At 41.5% G+C, this 19061-nt stretch overlaps 1 protein-coding gene across 1 annotated transcript in view; it reads left to right on the top strand.

The window, feature by feature from the left end:
- The window catches only part of EML6 (EMAP like 6), a 91114-nt gene that overhangs the window by 50568 nt on the left and 21485 nt on the right, over positions 1 to 19061 (top strand). Inside the window, exons 13-27 of the mRNA XM_066316616.1 lie at positions 298 to 416; positions 1143 to 1329; positions 1983 to 2088; positions 4852 to 4945; positions 7566 to 7666; positions 9103 to 9305; positions 11000 to 11111; positions 11764 to 11891; positions 12586 to 12727; positions 13733 to 13885; positions 14111 to 14242; positions 15090 to 15178; positions 15795 to 15971; positions 16069 to 16270; positions 16479 to 16605. Coding sequence (XP_066172713.1) covers positions 298 to 416; positions 1143 to 1329; positions 1983 to 2088; positions 4852 to 4945; positions 7566 to 7666; positions 9103 to 9305; positions 11000 to 11111; positions 11764 to 11891; positions 12586 to 12727; positions 13733 to 13885; positions 14111 to 14242; positions 15090 to 15178; positions 15795 to 15971; positions 16069 to 16270; positions 16479 to 16605 — 2072 coding nt within the window. The remainder of the gene's footprint in view (positions 1 to 297; positions 417 to 1142; positions 1330 to 1982; positions 2089 to 4851; positions 4946 to 7565; positions 7667 to 9102; positions 9306 to 10999; positions 11112 to 11763; positions 11892 to 12585; positions 12728 to 13732; positions 13886 to 14110; positions 14243 to 15089; positions 15179 to 15794; positions 15972 to 16068; positions 16271 to 16478; positions 16606 to 19061) is intronic.

Raw genomic sequence — 19061 nt, 5'->3', positions numbered from 1 at the left:
AGACTCCTAGTCACCATTTACATTCCTTTTCACTAAGTGACACTGGAACCTTCTAGAAAAAATACACTCTGCTGTTCCAGATTGCTGTTTTGGGCCACTCAGGCCAGGGGAATTCATTGTCCACAAAACATTTATTATCATCTGAAGGCTGGGAACAATAGTGCCTGGCCCTGCATTGTAACCACTGAACATCACATTAGCATATATTAAATTTCATGCTTAAAGTCACTTCCACTTGTGTGTATAAATATTTAGAAAACCAGAGATGTGCAGTTAATTTTAGCAATTCTTCTTTAGGTTTACAAAGAAGACCTACCTCAGCTGAAACAGCAAAGTAAAGAGAAAAACCATTCTGTGCCCTTCCTTAAGAGAGAACGAGCCCCTGAGGACAGCTTGAAGCTGCAGTTTATACATGGGTAGAGTAATATCAGATAATATTTGCTATTTCTGATTGATTAACCTTGCTGGGGTGTTCCAACAATTCGTATCAGAGCATAAGCAAAGCATTTTTTGGTGCTTACCCACAAATAATTTGTTTGTCGCTGTTACTGTGGTAATTATTAGTATATCAGATATAGATTTTCCATTTTCAGTTGTATTTCAGGCTGGATGGAGCTCTGAGCAACCTGGTCCAGTGGGAGATGTCTCTGCCTATGGCAGGGGATGGAACTGAGTGATCCTTAAGGTCCCTTCCAGCCCAGACCATTCCATGATTCTCTTTGTTAAGGAACAGGGGAAGCTTATTACACTGATAATTCATCAGTGCTGAGTTTTGTCCCTGTTGCTCACTACACCTGATGCTTCCTGGAGCAAAGATTCTCTGCAAATTGCTTGTGATAGCTGTGATTCATTAAAATGCCTGATAGATTTCTGCTCCAATCCAATTCCTTGTGAAGCTCGCCTGGACGCAGTTCTATGTGAATGATACAACCTTTTTGGTGAAATCAGTGTGATTTAGGAATTGAGCGCCAAGTAATCCTTGAGAAGATTGCTTAATTCATGCTCTTGGCAGGGAAGCAGAAGTAGATACTTCTGAGCTTGAGCCCTCCCTGCAGGACTCCTTTCCTTCAACAAACGGTTTGTAACACGGATTTTCCCGAGCAGCTGCGGGGCAGCCACGAGGTGTTTGGTGTTTGCTGCAGGTACAGGGGCTACGACTGCAGGAACAACCTGTTCTACACGCAGGCAGGGGAGGTGGTTTATCACATCGCCGCCGTGGCCGTCGTCTACAACCGGCAGCAGCACTCACAACGTCTCTACCTTGGCCACGACGACGACATCCTCAGCCTCAGCATCCACCCCATCAAGGACTATGTGGCTACAGGGCAGGTGGGGAGTTTTCAAAGTGATAGCAAAAATGTTTTTTGTATGGAATTAGAAAAAAAAAAAAAAAGCTGTTTTCTTTTTCCTTAAACATAGTGTTTCCTCCTAAATCCAGGCAAATGGGATGTTGTTTCTTATTTCCCTGCCGAAGTTGTTGGAGGTGATTATGAAACCATTCCTGTATAGCATAAACACTGCTGGTCTTGTGCTGTGGCCTTCAAAAGTCTTATACTTACCTTTAACCTCTGCTGTAAAACACAGGAGCTGTGTTTTATCTCTTTCCTAGAAGGTTTTGAACTTTCGTTACTCAGTTGTGGTATTTTTTAAACTCTAAGAGCTTTCAACAGCCTTGCTCAGATAAAAGCTTTTAGGCACTTTCCTGATATCTGATACTGAATGTGATGTAGTCAGTGTATACATACACATTCAGACATCAGGATAAATGATACCATGAACATTCTGCTGAATATAGTCATAGTTTTAAAGACCATCCACTGGTATTTCTCTGAAAGAGAAAATAAATCTTGAAAAAGATAAAATAGGGCATGTGACAAAGTAACTACCTCTGCCGTGTTTTAAAGATATGATAATGCTAATTACTGTTATTGGTGTGCTTTGAACTTCTCTGGACAGAGATCCCAATTAACCCTCTGATCTAGGTTGGAAGAGATGCTGCTATCCATGTTTGGGACACCCAGACCCTGAAATGTTTGTCATTGCTCAAAGGCCAGCACCAGAGAGGAGTGTGTGCACTGGATTTTTCAGGTAAGCCACAGCCTACTTTTATCTAAGTGATTAGTTTAGAAGCAGTCCTTGTGATGAAATGTGAATTCAAAGAGGTGGGAAATTACTGCCAGTACCAATTTTACATGGAAGCTTGTTGACTTGGGATAAAAATAGTGTGTGTAGTAAAGTCAGTTGTTTGGTCACTCAGACAGTGATTGATTTGGTGGTGTCTGGTAGATAGCACCAAGTGTGCAGCTAGAATTCTGGTCACTGCCTACTTGGTGGTGTGAGAATTTTAAAGCAGACAGGATGGTGACTTCAAGGGTATAAATTAATTGGAAATGTCACCCCGGTCTCATCCAATTCTTCACAATTGCTAACAATTACCACATTTTTCAGTGAGTTTACAGAAGAAGTAAATATGACAAACAGTTGTCTGCTGCCACTCCTACTTGTCTTTCCAAGCTGGCTGCCCTAAGCTGTTGTAGTTTTTAAGGGATAATTCCTGTGTTCAGTGCTGAAGAATATCATCCATATGGTGGGGACTTAAATACTTCTGTATCTTTATAAAAGGGCTTGAAAATTCATTTTTCCTTCTTGTGTTAAAAAAACAAAGAGATTACTTTATCTGAACTATCCTCTACTTGATCTGATTTCGTTTTTTCAATTAAACATAGCTTTCATGTTCTGCTCTCCAGAAATGTGGTAAGAATTCATTAGGATGTAGATCACATTTGTAAGGCAAGACTATATGAAAGAAGTTTGACTTCCACAAAGATAAATCTGTGGAACTCAGTCATATTCCATTACCAGGAGAGGAGATCTAGTGTTCATCCAAGAGCTGGAATTCAGATGTGAAATTGCTGACCCACTGTGGTGTGTAAGCTCACTCTGAGAGGAGATAAAGTGCTAGAAGGAGGGAAAATGGATAAGGACGATTTAACTGATATTAGATAGTGTGCATAGATGTCCAAAAACCCTCTTGTTAAGATCCTTAACTGAACAAACGTTTCTGTGTTTGAAAATACTTTGTAGTTTGCATTTTTAACACCAAGTAAATTCTTGTCCAAGTAGGAATATTCTGGATCTTAGAATCCACGTACCTGTAAAGAATAAGCTGGCCAAATATCCTGTCAGCATAAATCTGTAAAAAAAATACTGAATGTCTTTTAAAAGGTAGCAACCACTCAACATTACAGTGTTGCTTGAAGACCTGATCCTGAGAATAATGCATACACACGCTGCATTCCTAACTGGCTTTAGTTGGGATTCTTGGCATAGACAGGGCAGAGAGCGCAGCAAACGTGCACCTCCCTGCAGGATCAGAGGCTGCACTGCCCTATGTAGGGGATTTGCATTGTCTTAATTAACAGAGAATTCAAAATTAGGTTCAGATGACACTATTTGGAGCTTAAAGAAAGAAACCGAGAGCTCCCAACCTTTTCTGGCTGTAGCTGATGCAGCAGGTGACTCTTTTCCCCCAGTTCTCTCTGCCCTCACTCCCTCTCCAAAATATCAGCTGCTGCCCTTTTCTGAAAGCTGGGTCCTTCTGGTACAACCCTTCTCATGACACTGATTCCAATGATAATTTCATTCCTGCAACGTTTGGTTGTGCCCTCTGGTGGCTAATTTAACATTTATACCTTGGGATATTATTTGGAGGGTATGGTCCATATTAGTGCATAAACCTCCTGTTTCAAGTGAATAAAGTTTAAATTGTGTGGTTTGGAGATTTTTAAAATAAACTCAGTTTTGATTTCTTGTCCTGTATTTTAATTGCATTTCTTCCTACATTACTCTGCTTCTTCCATTTGGTCCTGTTTCTTTCTTATTGATTCTTAAATTCCCTTTCTTCTTCTTGACTTGTTTCTTGTAGAACTCAGTCATTAAAGTCTGTAGGAACTTACTCAGCCCTGTGAACTCTGCAGTAGTTCTGATGGAGTAATTTATAATTTATAGTAATTTTTCTTCTTGGAGTCATATATGCCCAGGCCCAGAGTCCTTCACATCATTAATTTCTATGAGAAGCACATTCCCAGATCCGTGCTCTTGTTCGGTCTCTGCCCAGCTCTGCTTCCTCCAGCTCTGACTTTTCTGCTGTTAAAAAAACAAGCAAGTGATCAGCTCCTGCTACACCCTCTAAAGTTCAATTGTCTTATCATAAACTGCAATAATCATGGCTTAGTTTTATAAACCTTTAAGAATTTCAGGGCAGAAGTATGTCTCTAAAACTTTGGTAGAGGTGGTTGTGTTGATCATTATTTCATACACGTGGCAAGATTGCCTGGGTACTACTGAATTATGGATGATTCTCTCTTCTGGCTTTCCTTCCTCTGATTATCAGTACTGCTGTGTCTTTCCTGCAGTGAAAGTGAAGATAGCCAGCAGTTATTTTTAGCCTTAAAATTTTATATCGTATTTATAGTTTCATCACCTACCTAAGAACATTTCATACACTAGTAAATCTCTGCACTATTTCAGGCAAAGAAACAAGCATCATCTGATCAGAAATATTTCCAATAAAATGCAACGTGAATTTAGAGTGCTTGAGCTTTATGAAATTTAACTTTATTGCCTTGTTTGATCCTCCCTTGTGCTTACACACAAAAATGTTTTGTTTCTGCCTTTGGGTGAGATCTGAACTCCGATTTCTCGAAGTATTAGTTCGGGGGATTTTTTTTTTGCTTCATTTAAAATCCATCATTAGAAATTCAGTTGGCAATGTGATTGTTGTGTTCATTGCCTGTTCCATTTTCAGCTAAAGCTTTAGCGCCTTTAACAATCACTATTGCTTCTGTACAGCTGATGGGAAATGTTTGGCCTCTGTTGGGCTGGATGATAACCATGCCATTGTGTTCTGGGACTGGAAAAAGGGAGAAAAGCTGGCAACAACCAGGTAAGAATACCCACGGTTTAAAATGTCCCCTCTGATTGCTTTTTGTCTGAATAGTTCCATCCACATTTTTCCTATGAACAAAGAAATAAAGCAGAGCTCCCTTCTGAAACAGGATGGTGCTTCAGAGCAACACACCCAGATGAAAAACCTGGGTATGCACAGCCAAGTATTTGGAAATTCTGTGAAATATTTCTGTCAGGAGTTCCTTAGCCTTTCTGTCGGGAGAGCCACATGGGCACTGTAGTTTGTTTCAGGCTTTTCAAGTCAAGTTTAGTATTTTTTACCAGTTTTATGTCCTGGCTCAGGGCAGAAGTCACCAGAGGTGTAATTTCCTTTGTGTGTTCTGTGATGTGCTAGGTTCCATCAATAATCAAATAACTTGCTAAAAAGAAAAAAGAGTTCCCTCTAATCTCTCTCTCTATTTTTCAAGCACTGTTGATCCTGTCTATCTTCTGAGCCAGCTTTTTCTGAGATATCTGCTCTTTCAGTTGCCAACTGAAAGTGCAGCCAGTAACCCAACAGTGAAGGGTCCTGTGTGACTGCTTGAAGGGACCAGTGCTAGGAAGGGAATTGGATTAAAGTTACATGTTTGCTCTTTGGTTCAGTGTAGGAGAATCAAACTGTTTGAGGAGCTGGTTTCTGTCTCAGTGTGCGACAAAGCAAATGTGCCCCTGGTCACCAGGACTGAGCAGAATTCCTGTGTGTGGATGCATGTGCAAAGAGAGAATTCCATATGCTCTCTGCAAGCACGTAGCGTAGCATTGCTCAGTAGAAATTGTTAGTATAGCAAAAAAGTGCCTGTGAACGGCACTTTAATTACTTTAATTACAATATGGTGACATGTTGCAGAAGAAATGGGATTTTCTGGCGGCAGCACTCTCTGTTAGTAGTGCACCATTGCTGATGAAATTAGTGTTTTTCTCCCTGTGTACACCACAATCTGTTAGCTATACACTTTCGTCTCAGACATCCAGTTTCTTAGGCAGCGAGGGTTTAAATCCTGTCTAAAACCTGTGCTGGAGGCTTTGCTTAGCAACAGCCCTGGCTGTGTTGTGACATTTTCCTGGGCTTTGCAATCCCAGCACTGCTGTCCTGGGACAGATTGTGCTTCACTCATGAGCAAAGAAAATACTTTATATATTCCCATGCTGACCTTTAGGCTTTTAAAAACAAGATAATGATGAGCTGTGTCACTACCTGGCTGCTGGTGCTGCCAGGAGAGATAAAACATGCAGCACTCAGGTTCTTTTCACCATGTAATGCTGCGTGTACCCAATGGATGTATTATTGCTAATCTCTCGTCTTGAAAATATGCAAGATCCTCACAGAGAGTGGAAAAATGAATGTATCTTCTAAAATGTTCCAGTTCAAACTGTGGTTTAGATTTTAGCAGTGGCTAAAAGCAAGTCCTCTGTGCTGGTGAGCACAGGAGGACAGAGAGAGACACAAAAGTCCTCATGTGGCCTTTGCACACAAGAATAAAAGAACATCTCCTTACAATCATACGGACCCATATAAACCTGAAAAATGGGTGTTCATTCACCATATATAGAAAATAATTTTGTTTATTCTGGAGTTATATTTCTTTTTTGTGAATGTTCTTTTTTTGCTTAACTTTTCTAGACAAGATTTATTTCAGCATGACCTCAAGGTTTTTTGTTGCAACATTAAGAACACTCTTATTTATTTGCTTTAATTGTTTCAGAGCTAAATTACGCAGCTTGTTTCCCTGTCCTGGCTCTCCTAGCTCCTATCTAATTTCATTAAAATCCTTGTTGAGTAAATTGGAACCAAACACCCCTGCACTGCAGGATGATATGCTGCAGATGTCAAAAGTGGCCAGGACTGGTTTGCATCAACTGATCCACTAAAAGGAAATACTGACCCTAAGATGGGTTTCAGAACCATGTGATTTTCCAGATCTGCTGAGGCTGTCAGGAAAAAAGTGACTTAATCCTTGCACAAAACCTGCAGATGTATAGTGAAAAGCTCGTGGTTCCTGCTTTGGAGGGTATATAAAACAGTGACACAGATGTAATTGATGCTTTACACCTGGGAATATATTTTGCCATGCTAAGACCAAAGCTTGTAAATTCCCATAAATACATGAGCAAGCAGAAGTTTAATTACCCAGGAACTAAATCTTGAGGTGAATGTGCTGCTGAGTGAACTGCTTCCTACACTATAATTTTAAAATTTGTGATTTTATTTTCCACCTTGATGCCCATAGATTAAATACTTCCTCATTTTTCCTGTCGGAGTACCTTTTAATATTTACTGAGTTCTCATCCATTTAAATACCTATATCTTCTAATACCTTTATGTCTTCTCTTAATTGCCTTGACCTTTGTTGCCTGCTCCTTTGCTATGACTTAAATGAACTGAAATTCAGTGGGAGAGGATTTTTATTCCCCACATTTCTGTACTCCCCACATGACATATGCTTAAATTCCTCTTGCCAGCTCCGTGGGGTAAACTCCCAGAACTAAACCCTTGCCGATCAGAAATATGGCTCTCTACTTTTTGTTAGATGGAGAAATGATTTATAACAATGATTTAATTAGTTTGAAATGTTAAGTCATCTCTTGCCAAGCTTTTAAAATGTCTGCCTTTATTGCAGGGGCCATAAAGATAAAATATTTGTAGTGAAGTGCAATCCACATCATGTAGACAGACTAGTCACAGTTGGGATGAAACACATCAAATTTTGGCAGCAAACAGGTACTGTATTGAATAGTTTATATTTGATTAACATGAGAATTTGTGAATATTTTTAATACAGGAACATAACGTTTTCAGTTTAAGGATTTGTTTTATTTGTTAAGCACTTTTCCAATTACCAAAATATTAAAGGGGTAAGAAGGGAGCCAGGCCTGCTTGTTACCTCTTCTCAGGCCAGAAGGAAAGAGAACTTTTCCCAGGATTTTCCCCAATTTTTAACCTGTGTTTTCACAGAGGCATGTCCCCATATTTAATTAGTTAATCAGGTTGGCAGTATTTAAAGCTAGTCACTGGTTGGTTTTGCTACAACCCCTCCTTGAAAAATCACTTCCATGCAAAACCAGCACAAGGGGAAAACCCACCTCTAAGTCAGCAAATGTCACAATATTCCTTCCTCCTTGGGAAGAATTTCCAGCTAATTATGTTTAAATTCCAATCACAATATTAAGGAATTCTCCTGAACAAGCATCCTTGGCTCCCTGAAAATCGGGTTCTGATTGAGGATATTTTTTTATTTAGGACTGGATTTTTTGCTCTTCATGACTTTTTAGTTGTGTACACATGACACAAGTACTCAGAAGAACTCAAAATTAGGTAGTTTTAAGAACTCCCTGCACTTCATACCATAGTTTAAGCATTCAAGTAGTTCAGGTGCTCTTAGATTAATAACTATTTTTTTCTCCTTTTTTTTTTAATCTTTTGGTTATTTTTGCAGTGATTGCATAGACTTGCATTGCTGTTTGCCAAATTCCATGATGGGAATGTGCATTAAGCAGCATCTTACTCCAAGAATAGTCTCTTTGCAATAAATATGGTGTATTTTTAATTCAGATTTGCTCAATGGAGTGGGGACTCAGTGTGGTGCCAGCTGCAAAGCCCACAGTGCCTTGACACAAGGCCACCACTGCAGATGATATTTTGTAGTTTTATGTGTATTTTTGTCTAAGCATTGATTCGTGGGCGTTATGGCTGCTTCTCCTTTCTGACCCAAAGCAAGGCTGTGGTGATTTGGTTCTCTGACAACCAGAGGAGGAGCAAACCCTGCCGTTTATTCTGCCAAAGTGCTGCCAAAATGCTCAGGATGCCAGGGGACAACTAAACCAGTTTTCTGGTTGTGGTCACCTCCTCAGAGAAGCAGCATGGCAGAAGGTGCTGTGGGCAAAAAACATCCTGCCAGACATGAAGTAGTTGTTTTTGCATGATTCCTCACCAAATTTATCTCCTGCTTGCAAAGACTGTCTGAAAACCTGAGACTGATCTGCTCCAGAGCTGTCATTGCCGAGTTTCACTTTCTTTGATTGTGCTTTTCCCTTGTGCGGTGATTTCTGGATTTCCATTATTGGGCAGCAACAGGGGATCATGGGGTCTAACACTGGTCCTTTACAGTCCTGTGGCTATGAGCCCAAACCAGAACAAGCCTTGTTCTGCTGCTGCAGGTGGAGGCTTCACCTCCAAACGGGGCACGTTCGGGAGCGTGGGGAAGCTGGAGACGATGATGAGCGTCTCGTACGGGCGTGTGGAGGAGCTGGTGTTCTCTGGGGCTGCCACTGGGGACATCTACATCTGGAAGGAGACCCTGCTGCTGAGGACAGTGAAGGCCCATGATGGACCTGTGTTTGCCATGCATGCACTGGACAAGGTATCTTATCGCGTTCCTTCACTTTGATTCTTGTTGCACTGATGGATTTTAGAGGGGTTTGTGATGAAAATCACAAAGCTAGTGTTATTTGACAGACCTGGATTTGTAAGCACCCTGTTCCATGCTCTGGTACCTGACCAACAGCTTTCTGACTGTAAGAGGTAATACAGGTGACCTCACTTCTGAAAAATAACAGCTCAATACAGCCTCACTGCTGATGAGTCACTCCTATAGCCAGTGAAGGTAAGCATGCAAAAAGAGAATGGGTTATCTGGTGAGGGGAGAATCATGAAGGAGGAACCTTGAGGAAGAGAGGATCATGAAGCAGAAGGATCCTGGGGAGAGAGAATCACTGCTGTGAGGTCTGTCTGGGGCTGCAGTTAGAGCGTGTTGTTAGAACCTGCAGTCATAGTCTAGCTAGATAAAAGCCTGCAGTCAGAGCCTGAGTGACAGTTTAGCAGGGAATAACCAGCAGTCTGAGGCTGCAAGGGAAACCTACAGTAGGAGCTTGCTGCAGCCAGTCAGTGAATAATTGGGAGTCAAGATGGCTGAGCTGTAAAGAGGAATAATCCAGGACCCTTCTCATGCTGTGATAAACAAGAAGTCTGTGTCTCTGTTAATTTCTACCCTCTAACAAGAGGGCTGCTGCAGCTTCTGAACTCTAAAAATTCAGAATTCATTTCTCACTGGGCTCAGGAGTGTTGTTTTCATGTTTGTGTAAACCATAGGAAGGTAATGGGTAACACTCCTTGCCTCTTCAACCCATTTCCAAAAATATTCATGCATTAGCAGCTTCCAAAATATGAAACATGGTCTTTTAATAATCTTATCACTGTATCTTAGTCAAGACTTTAGATATCCAAAGGTTTTGGCGTTTGAGTTAACTGTTCCAGATATCAAAAGAATTCTCTTTTAGTTGCATCAATACATCTATAAAAGAAGTTATGGCAAAATATTCGCATCACATAAATGAGCTTAAGACAAAGTTTTGCCCCTGGCAATTTGAAGGCAATGTTGATAATGGAATATCCCTTTTGACATTATGGTTTCAACTGTAGAAGTAAAGGATGAGAAGAATGTTAGCTATTAGCATTTTTATATATCAAGGTCAATTAAGATCCTTGTGGCTCAATCCTTTCTGGCCCTAATTGATTGTTCCTAGCTTTCCATCATATTTTCTGTTTGCTCTTGGCACTGAACATCCTCTTCACTTAGATTTTTCTTGGTTCGTTATTTGTGCTCTTTTGCATTCTCTTGGCCCAGATAATCTACTCAGGAAATTAATGAGAGGATTGGTCCCAGATGCATTATTAGAACTTGGGTTGAAGCATCTGTTAAGTCAGTTGTATTTGGAATAACTTAAGAAGCTGTTATTGCCAACTACTTACTGTCTCTTCTAAGGGTAAAACACATCTTTCCATCATTTATTTCCACATGCAGGCAAATGTCCTGGTCCAGCATTCCTGTTTACAACAATGGGTGCTCCATATGGCTGCAATTCTTTATAACCCTAGAAAAGAAACTCTAAATCTTGTCCACTTGAATTTCTCCCTCATAGGTACAGGCTCCAGTATTTTTAGTTTGACATATGAATAAAAAGCAGGGGAGACTTTACTGGGCCTTTGGACATGTCCTCTTGAATCTCCCCCATGAGTGCTGACATCTGTGTGTGTTCTCCTACTGTGATTGTGCAGGGCTTTGTAACAGGTGGAAAAGATGGAATTGTGGCCCTTTGGGATGATATGTTTGAGAGATGTCTGAAGACATATGCTATTAAAAGAGCAGCCCTCTCTGCTAGTTCTAAAGGTATCAGTTTTCAGTGTTTCAATAAGGACTGTGTTCATGGAGGGTGGTGCAATGGTAGTAAAAGGGTAGGACTGGGTGTCAAATCTCGTCAGAAGCCAAAGGGAACAACAACACACCACTTACTTTGTGCTGAAATGTTCTGGTTTGATCCATACAAGATGTATTTCTTGCATTCCTTGTCATTTATAGTTTGCTCTGCTATTCCCTCCTCTATTTCATGACATCAAGCTTTCTCTTCATTGGTGAAATGATTTTAAGGAGAAATGTGCCCAGCCTTGAGTTTGGTAGTTCCAAAGTCAATCCAGTTTCCTTGGCTGGCCACATTCCCTGCGGTGAGAGCAGGGATCTGTTAAATTCCTCAGGCCTCAGAGTAGAAGTATGGAAAGGGATATTCACATGTAATCACAGAAATTCTGAGGTGCTGGGGCTCCTGAGCCCTTTAGACCCTGTCACTGTTAAAGCGGTAAAATATCAGTCTTTATATGGCCACTACTGTAGACAAACTCCCTTCCCTGAATTAGTAAGGAATCCATGGATTATCTGGCAGTGTGATCAGGCAATTTTATCTCTGTTCATGATTTTGAACAGATTTGAATTATATATACACTGCAAGAGATAAGAAATTTTTTTTTAAAAATCTTGCATTCTTCAGGTTTACTTTTGGAAGACAACCCTTCCGTCCGAGCCATCAGCCTGGGACATGGGCACATCCTGGTAGGAACTAAAAATGGAGAAATACTTGAAATTGATAAAAGCGGGCCTATGACTCTGCTTGTCCAGGTACTGTATGGCTCTCCCATAGTGAACTATTTCCTGTATTTTTACAAAAATGCTGGTTGTTTGGTATTCTTTTTTCAGTAATTTTTTTTTTTGCATGAAGTAATCCTTCAAATTTGCCTTGCCTGCATGACTGCCTTACTATCCAAGATATGTGTGGTTGTGTTCTATAAAACACTGAACTCATTCCCTAATGCAGATTGAGAACAGTAAGAAATTATTTAACCTTGATATGCAGTGCTAACAAACTGTGTGCAAACTGAAGGAAAGCTGGAAAAAAGGCAGGAAGAGTGATTAACAAGTTGGAAAACTGAGAATCTGAGGCAAGATTAAAACGAAGTATTATGTGTGTGTTGGACAAACAAGGATCTAAAAAGGGCATCAACTTGGAGGATTATCCTATATTAGGATTTCAGGATAAAGTCCTGTTTAGGGTGTAACTGTTCCTTATTCATCTCAAGTTTGGAAAGGAGGATTGTGGAAGAACAGGAATTACAACCAGCAGCAGTGGAGCATTTTAGACATCTGTCAGAGGCGACAGAGCAGAATTTCGGGTCTTTTGGAACGTGGGAAGTTTTGGTGGGGGGAGACAGTGAAGGCTTTACTGCTTGAGACTTGCAGAACGATGCAGGGCAAGGTTAGAGCGTATTACACCAGCCTCACAGGCGTTTTTTTCCTCTGGAATGCTTTTCTCCAGGGCCATATGGAAGGAGAAGTGTGGGGCTTGGCAGCTCATCCTCTCCTGCCCGTGTGCGCCACCGTGAGCGATGACAAAACCCTGCGCATCTGGGAGCTCTCAGCGCAGCATCGCATGCTGGCAGTGAGGAAGCTCAAAAAAGGTACCTCTGCCTCGGCCAGGCCCTGGGGCAGCCAGGGATCCTCTGCTTTCAGGGCACAGCACAGGCATTCATTGGGTAGGCTAAGGACACGGTCATTAAAAAATTGGGAGCGCAGGAAATAAATGGTCTTTGGCGTGTGTCAAGTCGGTGCAAAGGGAAGGAAGAAAAAGAACTGTAATCTATTGTAATGAATAATGATGAAATGAACTTCAGTTCTCTTTTCCCCTACTTTCAAGGGGAGTGAGTTAACCTCAGAATCACTTTCCTCCCTAGAAATACTTAAGGCCAGTACGTTGCTGGCGTAAAAGAATTTCCTTAAAAAGACAAAAGTGCAATTTCCTGCATGTTGAACACCATCATCTTTTGCTGTCAATATGAACTTTACCTGTTAAAGCAACTTCTCTAAAATTCATGCTTTTCCTGCCCTCTCCTCTGTATAAAATTAGATAAGCCATGTTGAAATGCCACCTTCTCAAAATTACACTTATTTTATTAACTCATTGATATCCTTCAGGAAATTTTAAGTTGTTCCTTTTCAGCGGCAGATCTGGAGCACAGGAACCCTTAATTTGCTGGGGGAAAACAGTTAAATGTCTCGGAGAGATGAATTTGGGGATGGATGAGGATAGCTGTAGGGCAGAGTGATCAGGAATAATACTGAGGCAGAGTTACGCTGCCCTCAATGAGTCTTTGAATTTTCCATCTGGATTTCCTTTCTGTATGTGCTTTGGGTGGGTTGTTTTTTGTTTTATTTCTGTCATTGCTGTGTTCACACTGTGGCTGGAAGGTGGTATTTGCACATAAACCTGTTTCAAAAGGGATGAAAATCATCATTGTTAACTCCCTGTAACAGAGCATCCATCCTAGGCTTCTGTGACTTACCTGTTTCGAGAGATAACAAATCTGCTTTAAAAATGACATGGTGTAAAAACTTTCCAGGCGCAGTTCATTGATGGTTTTCTCTGTGGCAGCCTTTGACAGGCTCACTGACATGTGCTTCCACAGGCGGGCGCTGCTGTGCCTTTTCCCCCGATGGCAAAGCCCTGGCGGTGGGGCTGAACGACGGCAGTTTCCTGGTGGTGAACGCTGACACCGTGGAGGACATGGTGTCTTTTCACCACAGGAAGGAGATGATCTCGGACATCAAGTTTTCGCGAGGTACATCCAGATGTTAAGGTGGAAGAGGAGCGTTTAAATTGCAGTTTGTTTCTCTTGTCTAGACAAAGGTTGAGTGTTGCAAAGGATGGCTGAATTTGTGTGTGCTCCGTGTGGCACTGAAACAGTCCCACCCCTGCCTGGTGAAATTCACTGCAGTGGTGAAAATCACACCAGTATCAGGGAGAAGGTTTACCCTTTAATAACCTTGGTGTCTCCTCTTTACAGAATCAGGAAAGTACCTGGCCGTGGCCTCCCACGATAACTTTGTAGATATTTACAATGTCCTTACCAGCAAAAGAGTTGGCATTTGCAAAGGTGCCTCCAGCTACATCACCCACATCGACTGGGATTCCAGAGGTAAAGTGTTGGCCAGAGATACAGACTGGAAATGCCCATAAAATGGAGTATCAGGAAACTGTTCTCCTCCAGTTATTGAGATCAACCACTGATGCACATGCTTTTTCCCTATGGAGCACTGTATGGATCCAGTGCAGTTACATTTGTTGGTATCCAATTTCCTTTCCTTGCTGAGCTCTGCGTGGCAATCCGTGCGAGAAGCTATAGTTCTAATGATCCCTACTAATTAACTCCAGCAGGATCCACACTGAGCTCATGCCAGTGAACCTTCCCAGAGCAGATGTGACCTGTGTGGGACCGCCGATGTGCCTGAGCCCTGTCCCTGCTGTGTCCTAGCCCCAAAACGTGGTGTGAGCCAGCAGCAGCAGCACCACAGCATCTCCATGGGCACAGCAAACTTCCTGTGCCAGGACAGCACAGAGTGCAGCTGGCTCTGCCAGTGAGGCAGTGCAGAAGGGATAGGAGCTGGCAAAGGTTCCACTTTTGACCAAGCTGCCTTGTAAAATCGTTGGGAAAATTAATAGCACGTGCATTTCTTTCTGACTGCCATTAGTGTGAGGATGAAACACGAACAAAATATTCCCTATCAGCAGAAAGTGATTTGCTGTGCAGCAGCAACTTCTTAAGGATATCGGATGGTATTTAAAATATTACTTATGCATTGAATCAGAGTGTAGGACCCTTACGAGTGTCATTTTAGGCATCTGTGTGACTTTGGCTATGAATAAATTTCCAGAGGATAATTTCTTAATTTGCCCCCAGAAATCTCTTCACTCAATCAAATGAAAGTTCTTAATAGTCATAATAATTAATAAGGTTCATAACAAACTCTTTTTTTTGTACCCAGGAAAGTTATTGCAAGTCAATTCTGGTGCCAAAGAACAACTGTTTTTTGAAGCACCGAGAGGGAAAAGACATATTATAAGAATTGCTGAGGTATGAATTGTGTGCTGGATTATTTTTACTGTGAAAATTAATTTTAAGAATTGTCTTCAAATGGTGTATTTTTTTCCTTTTATAATGCTATAAATAGATAGGTTAGAATTAGAATTATTTAGTAATTCCACTGTGTCTTTCCTCGCATTTGTAAGTGGAAGAATGTGCGGGTTTCTGCTTCTATCTCTAAATTTATTATTGTTTATTTATTAGCAGCCATTTGCCATAATCCCCTTCTCAAAGTGACCTGTTTTCTGTGTAGCCAGTTGCACACAGGCTATAAACCATCTTCCAACAGCAGGACATGGCTTTTCATGAAGCTGATTATTTGTGATACGTAATTCTGCTACAAAATTGCCAATGTTTAGCACCCCAGAAAATCTTCATGTATCCAAATCATGCTCTGCCTTGGAAAAAAAGGGCATGTTTAAAGTGTTAAGCCTTTTGATGAAGATAGACAATTTGTATTAACAAGCTGGAACAGCACAGTTTTTTAAGAACTAAAAATATTAAAATAAAAATCAATGTCAAACATAGAAAACTATGCGCATGAAACTAGCGTGTATTTGGTATGTTTTAAGTAAGAACCCTCCTTTTGGGGGAATTTTGCTTGCAGATAGAGAAGATTGAATGGGACACCTGGACATGTGTGCTTGGTCCCACCTGTGAGGGCATCTGGCCCATGCACAGCGATGTCACCGTTGTCAATGCAGCCAGTCTCACGAAGGACAGGACCCTCTTGGCCACAGGAGATGATTTTGGGTTTGTGAAGCTCTTTTCCTACCCAGTGAAGGTAAGAAGTGTGTTTATCCCAGCGACGGGGAAGCGAAAGAGGAAGGCACTGTTGCTGGGGTGTCAGGCTGCCAGCTGGGGGGTTCTCTGTGCTGCAGGGCCAACATGCCAAGTTCAAGAAGTACGTGGGGCACAGTGCCCAGGTGACCAATGTGCAGTGGCTGCACAACGACTCCGTGCTCCTCACCGTGGGCGGTGCCGACACCGCGCTCATGATCTGGACCAGGGAGTTCCTGGGCATCCAGGAGAGCAAGCTGGTGGACAGCGAAGAGTCAGACACAGATGCAGAAGAGGATGGAGGTAAAGAGGGTTTGATTCAGTCTTCCTTGCCTGAATCAGAGATTCACACCGGCTTTTAACTGGAAGGTTTGCTGTGCTAAATTTCGGTGTAAGGAGAGCTTGGCAGGAATTGTTGCCTTCCTTTCATCGGGGCAGAGCCTCCTGTTCTCTGCTCTCCCGCTGTGAAACAAGGGTAGTTTGTGTTAGTCTATGTTTTGTTTTTCCTAAGGTTATGATAGTGATGTTGCAAGAGAAAAAGCAATTGACTACACCACTAAGATCTATGCAGTGAGCATCCGAGAAATGGAAGGCACAAAACCCCACCAGCAGCTGAAGGAAGTTTCAGTGGAAGAGAGGTATGTCCCACAAAGGCTTTTGCTTCCAAGTAAAAGCCCTTTTGCATCTCTTTTCATTCAACTAAAACTAGTCCTTAGAAATCAGACAGGAATTTTAAAATTCATCAGCTGACATTTAAAATGGTGTTCACAGAGTATAACATGTTAATGTGATGGAGAAAAAAAGTACATGTATATGACACATCTCTGAGTGTTGTGTTCTCTTCTGCCGTTTACATGAGCATTTATATTCTCTCCTGACCAGTGTGTGTTTGCAGCAGAGCACTTGTGATAGTGGTAAGCTCGTAAATATTTTGTGGTTAAGGCTTTGGGTGGTGCTTTTATTAAAAGATTTTCAGTCACTTGTAATTGTGTTGGGTTGTCACTGTTTAAAGCTGGAATTTCCCATGGCACGTACAGGCCTTAGGCTGAAATATTCTAAAAACAAATTAGCTGGACTGGGAGCAGTTTTGGAGAGGAGAGCAAAGAAAAGAGATCAGAGCTAAGAACAGAGGGTGAGTGCAGTGAAACCAGACCTAAAGGAGAGGGTGGTAAAATCTGATGGGACAAAACAGGAGCATTTATAGCCAGTAAAGTATATTCCCCCTCAAAATCTGGGGCAGTAAATCCCTACCTGTAAATCCAGCTGGTGATTCAGCTGTGAATCCATTCTGTCTCTTTTGATAGAGTATTTTCTTAGAAATGATCATTCTTTTATCAGGAGTTTCCCTGCTCTTGCCCCCCACTGGTCACTGGCACAAAGGACTGCTGTGGGTTAACACACAGAGAGAAATTCAGCTTAATTGTTCTGTTATTGCAAGAGACAAAATGGAGTTAATAATACTTCCTAATCTCATGGAGGCCTTGGAAAAATAAGTCTCTGTCTTTAAAGCTCTCAAAGAATGCAGTGCTGAACATTTTGAACAGAAGGTAATTAATCAATTATTTTTGGTTAGTAAATGTGCAAAACAGGAGAATTGGGTGTGAAATGTGGGGTGAATGAACAATAAGAAAAAAGGCTGCACCTATTTTTTTTTCATCACAATGTTTTAACAATACCATATTAGGAAGAGGATCAGTGATTTTTACAATAAAATATTGGACCATAACCTTCTCTTTTCCTCAAATACTGTCTCTGTGTTATCCATAGTTTTGGACTTCATTTTAATCTAAGTTGAACTCTTGTCACTGTCCTTCCTGTCTTTTCTGCTTGAGGGTCACAGCTCTTGTACACATTTTTATCTCCTTATTAAATTATAGATGCTTCACTACAATCACACCTTTGGTATTTGGAATTTGCTGTTTCAATCAATCTGACAACAAATCTCATAATTTTCCTATGTCACTTGTTAAGCAAAGATAAATTCTTTCCTTTCTTCAAGGCATTAATATAAATAGTGAGAATTTATAGTGAAATAATCAGAAGCTGCAACTTTATGGCAAAATGTCAGCAAAACTGCTTTCTGAGGGTGTTGTGACTGGATAAGGCCTTAAGCTGTGAAAAGTGCTGGAGTTTAGGTGCAGTAAAACTGGATTAATGTGTTGGCTACTGCAAGACTGCAATTCCTGGTCACAGTGGGAGAATATGGGCATAATTCCTGCAGAACCTTGGTAATCCCAGTTGTGAGTGCCTCAGGCTAAAGCTGCCTTCTGTCAGAAGATGTATGAAAGATGAGGAAAGCTTTGTAGCTGTGCCAAATGCCATCTTTTCAGAGAACACAAAAGAATGTAGCAGCTGGAGAAGTGTTTGTCTGCTCGTGACACTTCTGAAATCCCTGGGCTGATTTTCTTTGCACCTCCAGAGGTCCAAAGTGGCAGTAGATCCAGGTGAAGTGGAAAGTCTGCAAGTGTTCAGCCGTCTGTGTTGAGGAAAATGCTAAATGTTCAGGAGATCTGAGGCCCAAGTCAGCAGATCTTGAGGCTGTGGAGTCTTGAAATCTCTATGCACAGGGCTGAGTGGAGAAGCAACAGGGAATATTGAAGGCAGCTCCCAAAGCTTTAGATTTTCTGCCAAAAGCACAGCTGAAGTAGCTCTCCCAGCCCCTCCAGGGTTGAAGAAGGGAAGCAGAGGATGTGTTCCATTCCCTTTCAGGCAGGTGTGTGGGGAAACCTGGCAGGCTTTTGAGGAAGAAGTTTTTCTGGAGGAAGTATTCCAGATCTTTTCCTTCGTGATTGTGCCTTATGTCCACCTGAAGACCCCAACGATTGTGCACTTAATGGCTTTTGTGCACTGACTACTCTGGCATTGGTAACTTACTGTGGCTTACTGTCCATGTGTTGAAAACTACTGGGCAAGCTGGAAGGCTGCTTAGAACAGAAACTGGGAGTCAATCCCAAGGCCTGGAAAACTGCTGGCCCACTTCACTGCATACTGAGGGTCTTGGAGTGTCCTCCTTGCCTTATTTTCATTGTGGCTTTGAGAAAGGAAAAATTGTGAAGGTGTAGTGAGAAGAAACTCATAATTGGGCAAGTTTAAA

This window comes from Sylvia atricapilla, chromosome 3, assembly GCF_009819655.1.
Source record: "Sylvia atricapilla isolate bSylAtr1 chromosome 3, bSylAtr1.pri, whole genome shotgun sequence".
NCBI classification, from domain to species: domain Eukaryota; kingdom Metazoa; phylum Chordata; class Aves; order Passeriformes; family Sylviidae; genus Sylvia; species Sylvia atricapilla.
This window is presented reverse-complemented; position numbering and strand designations above follow the sequence as displayed.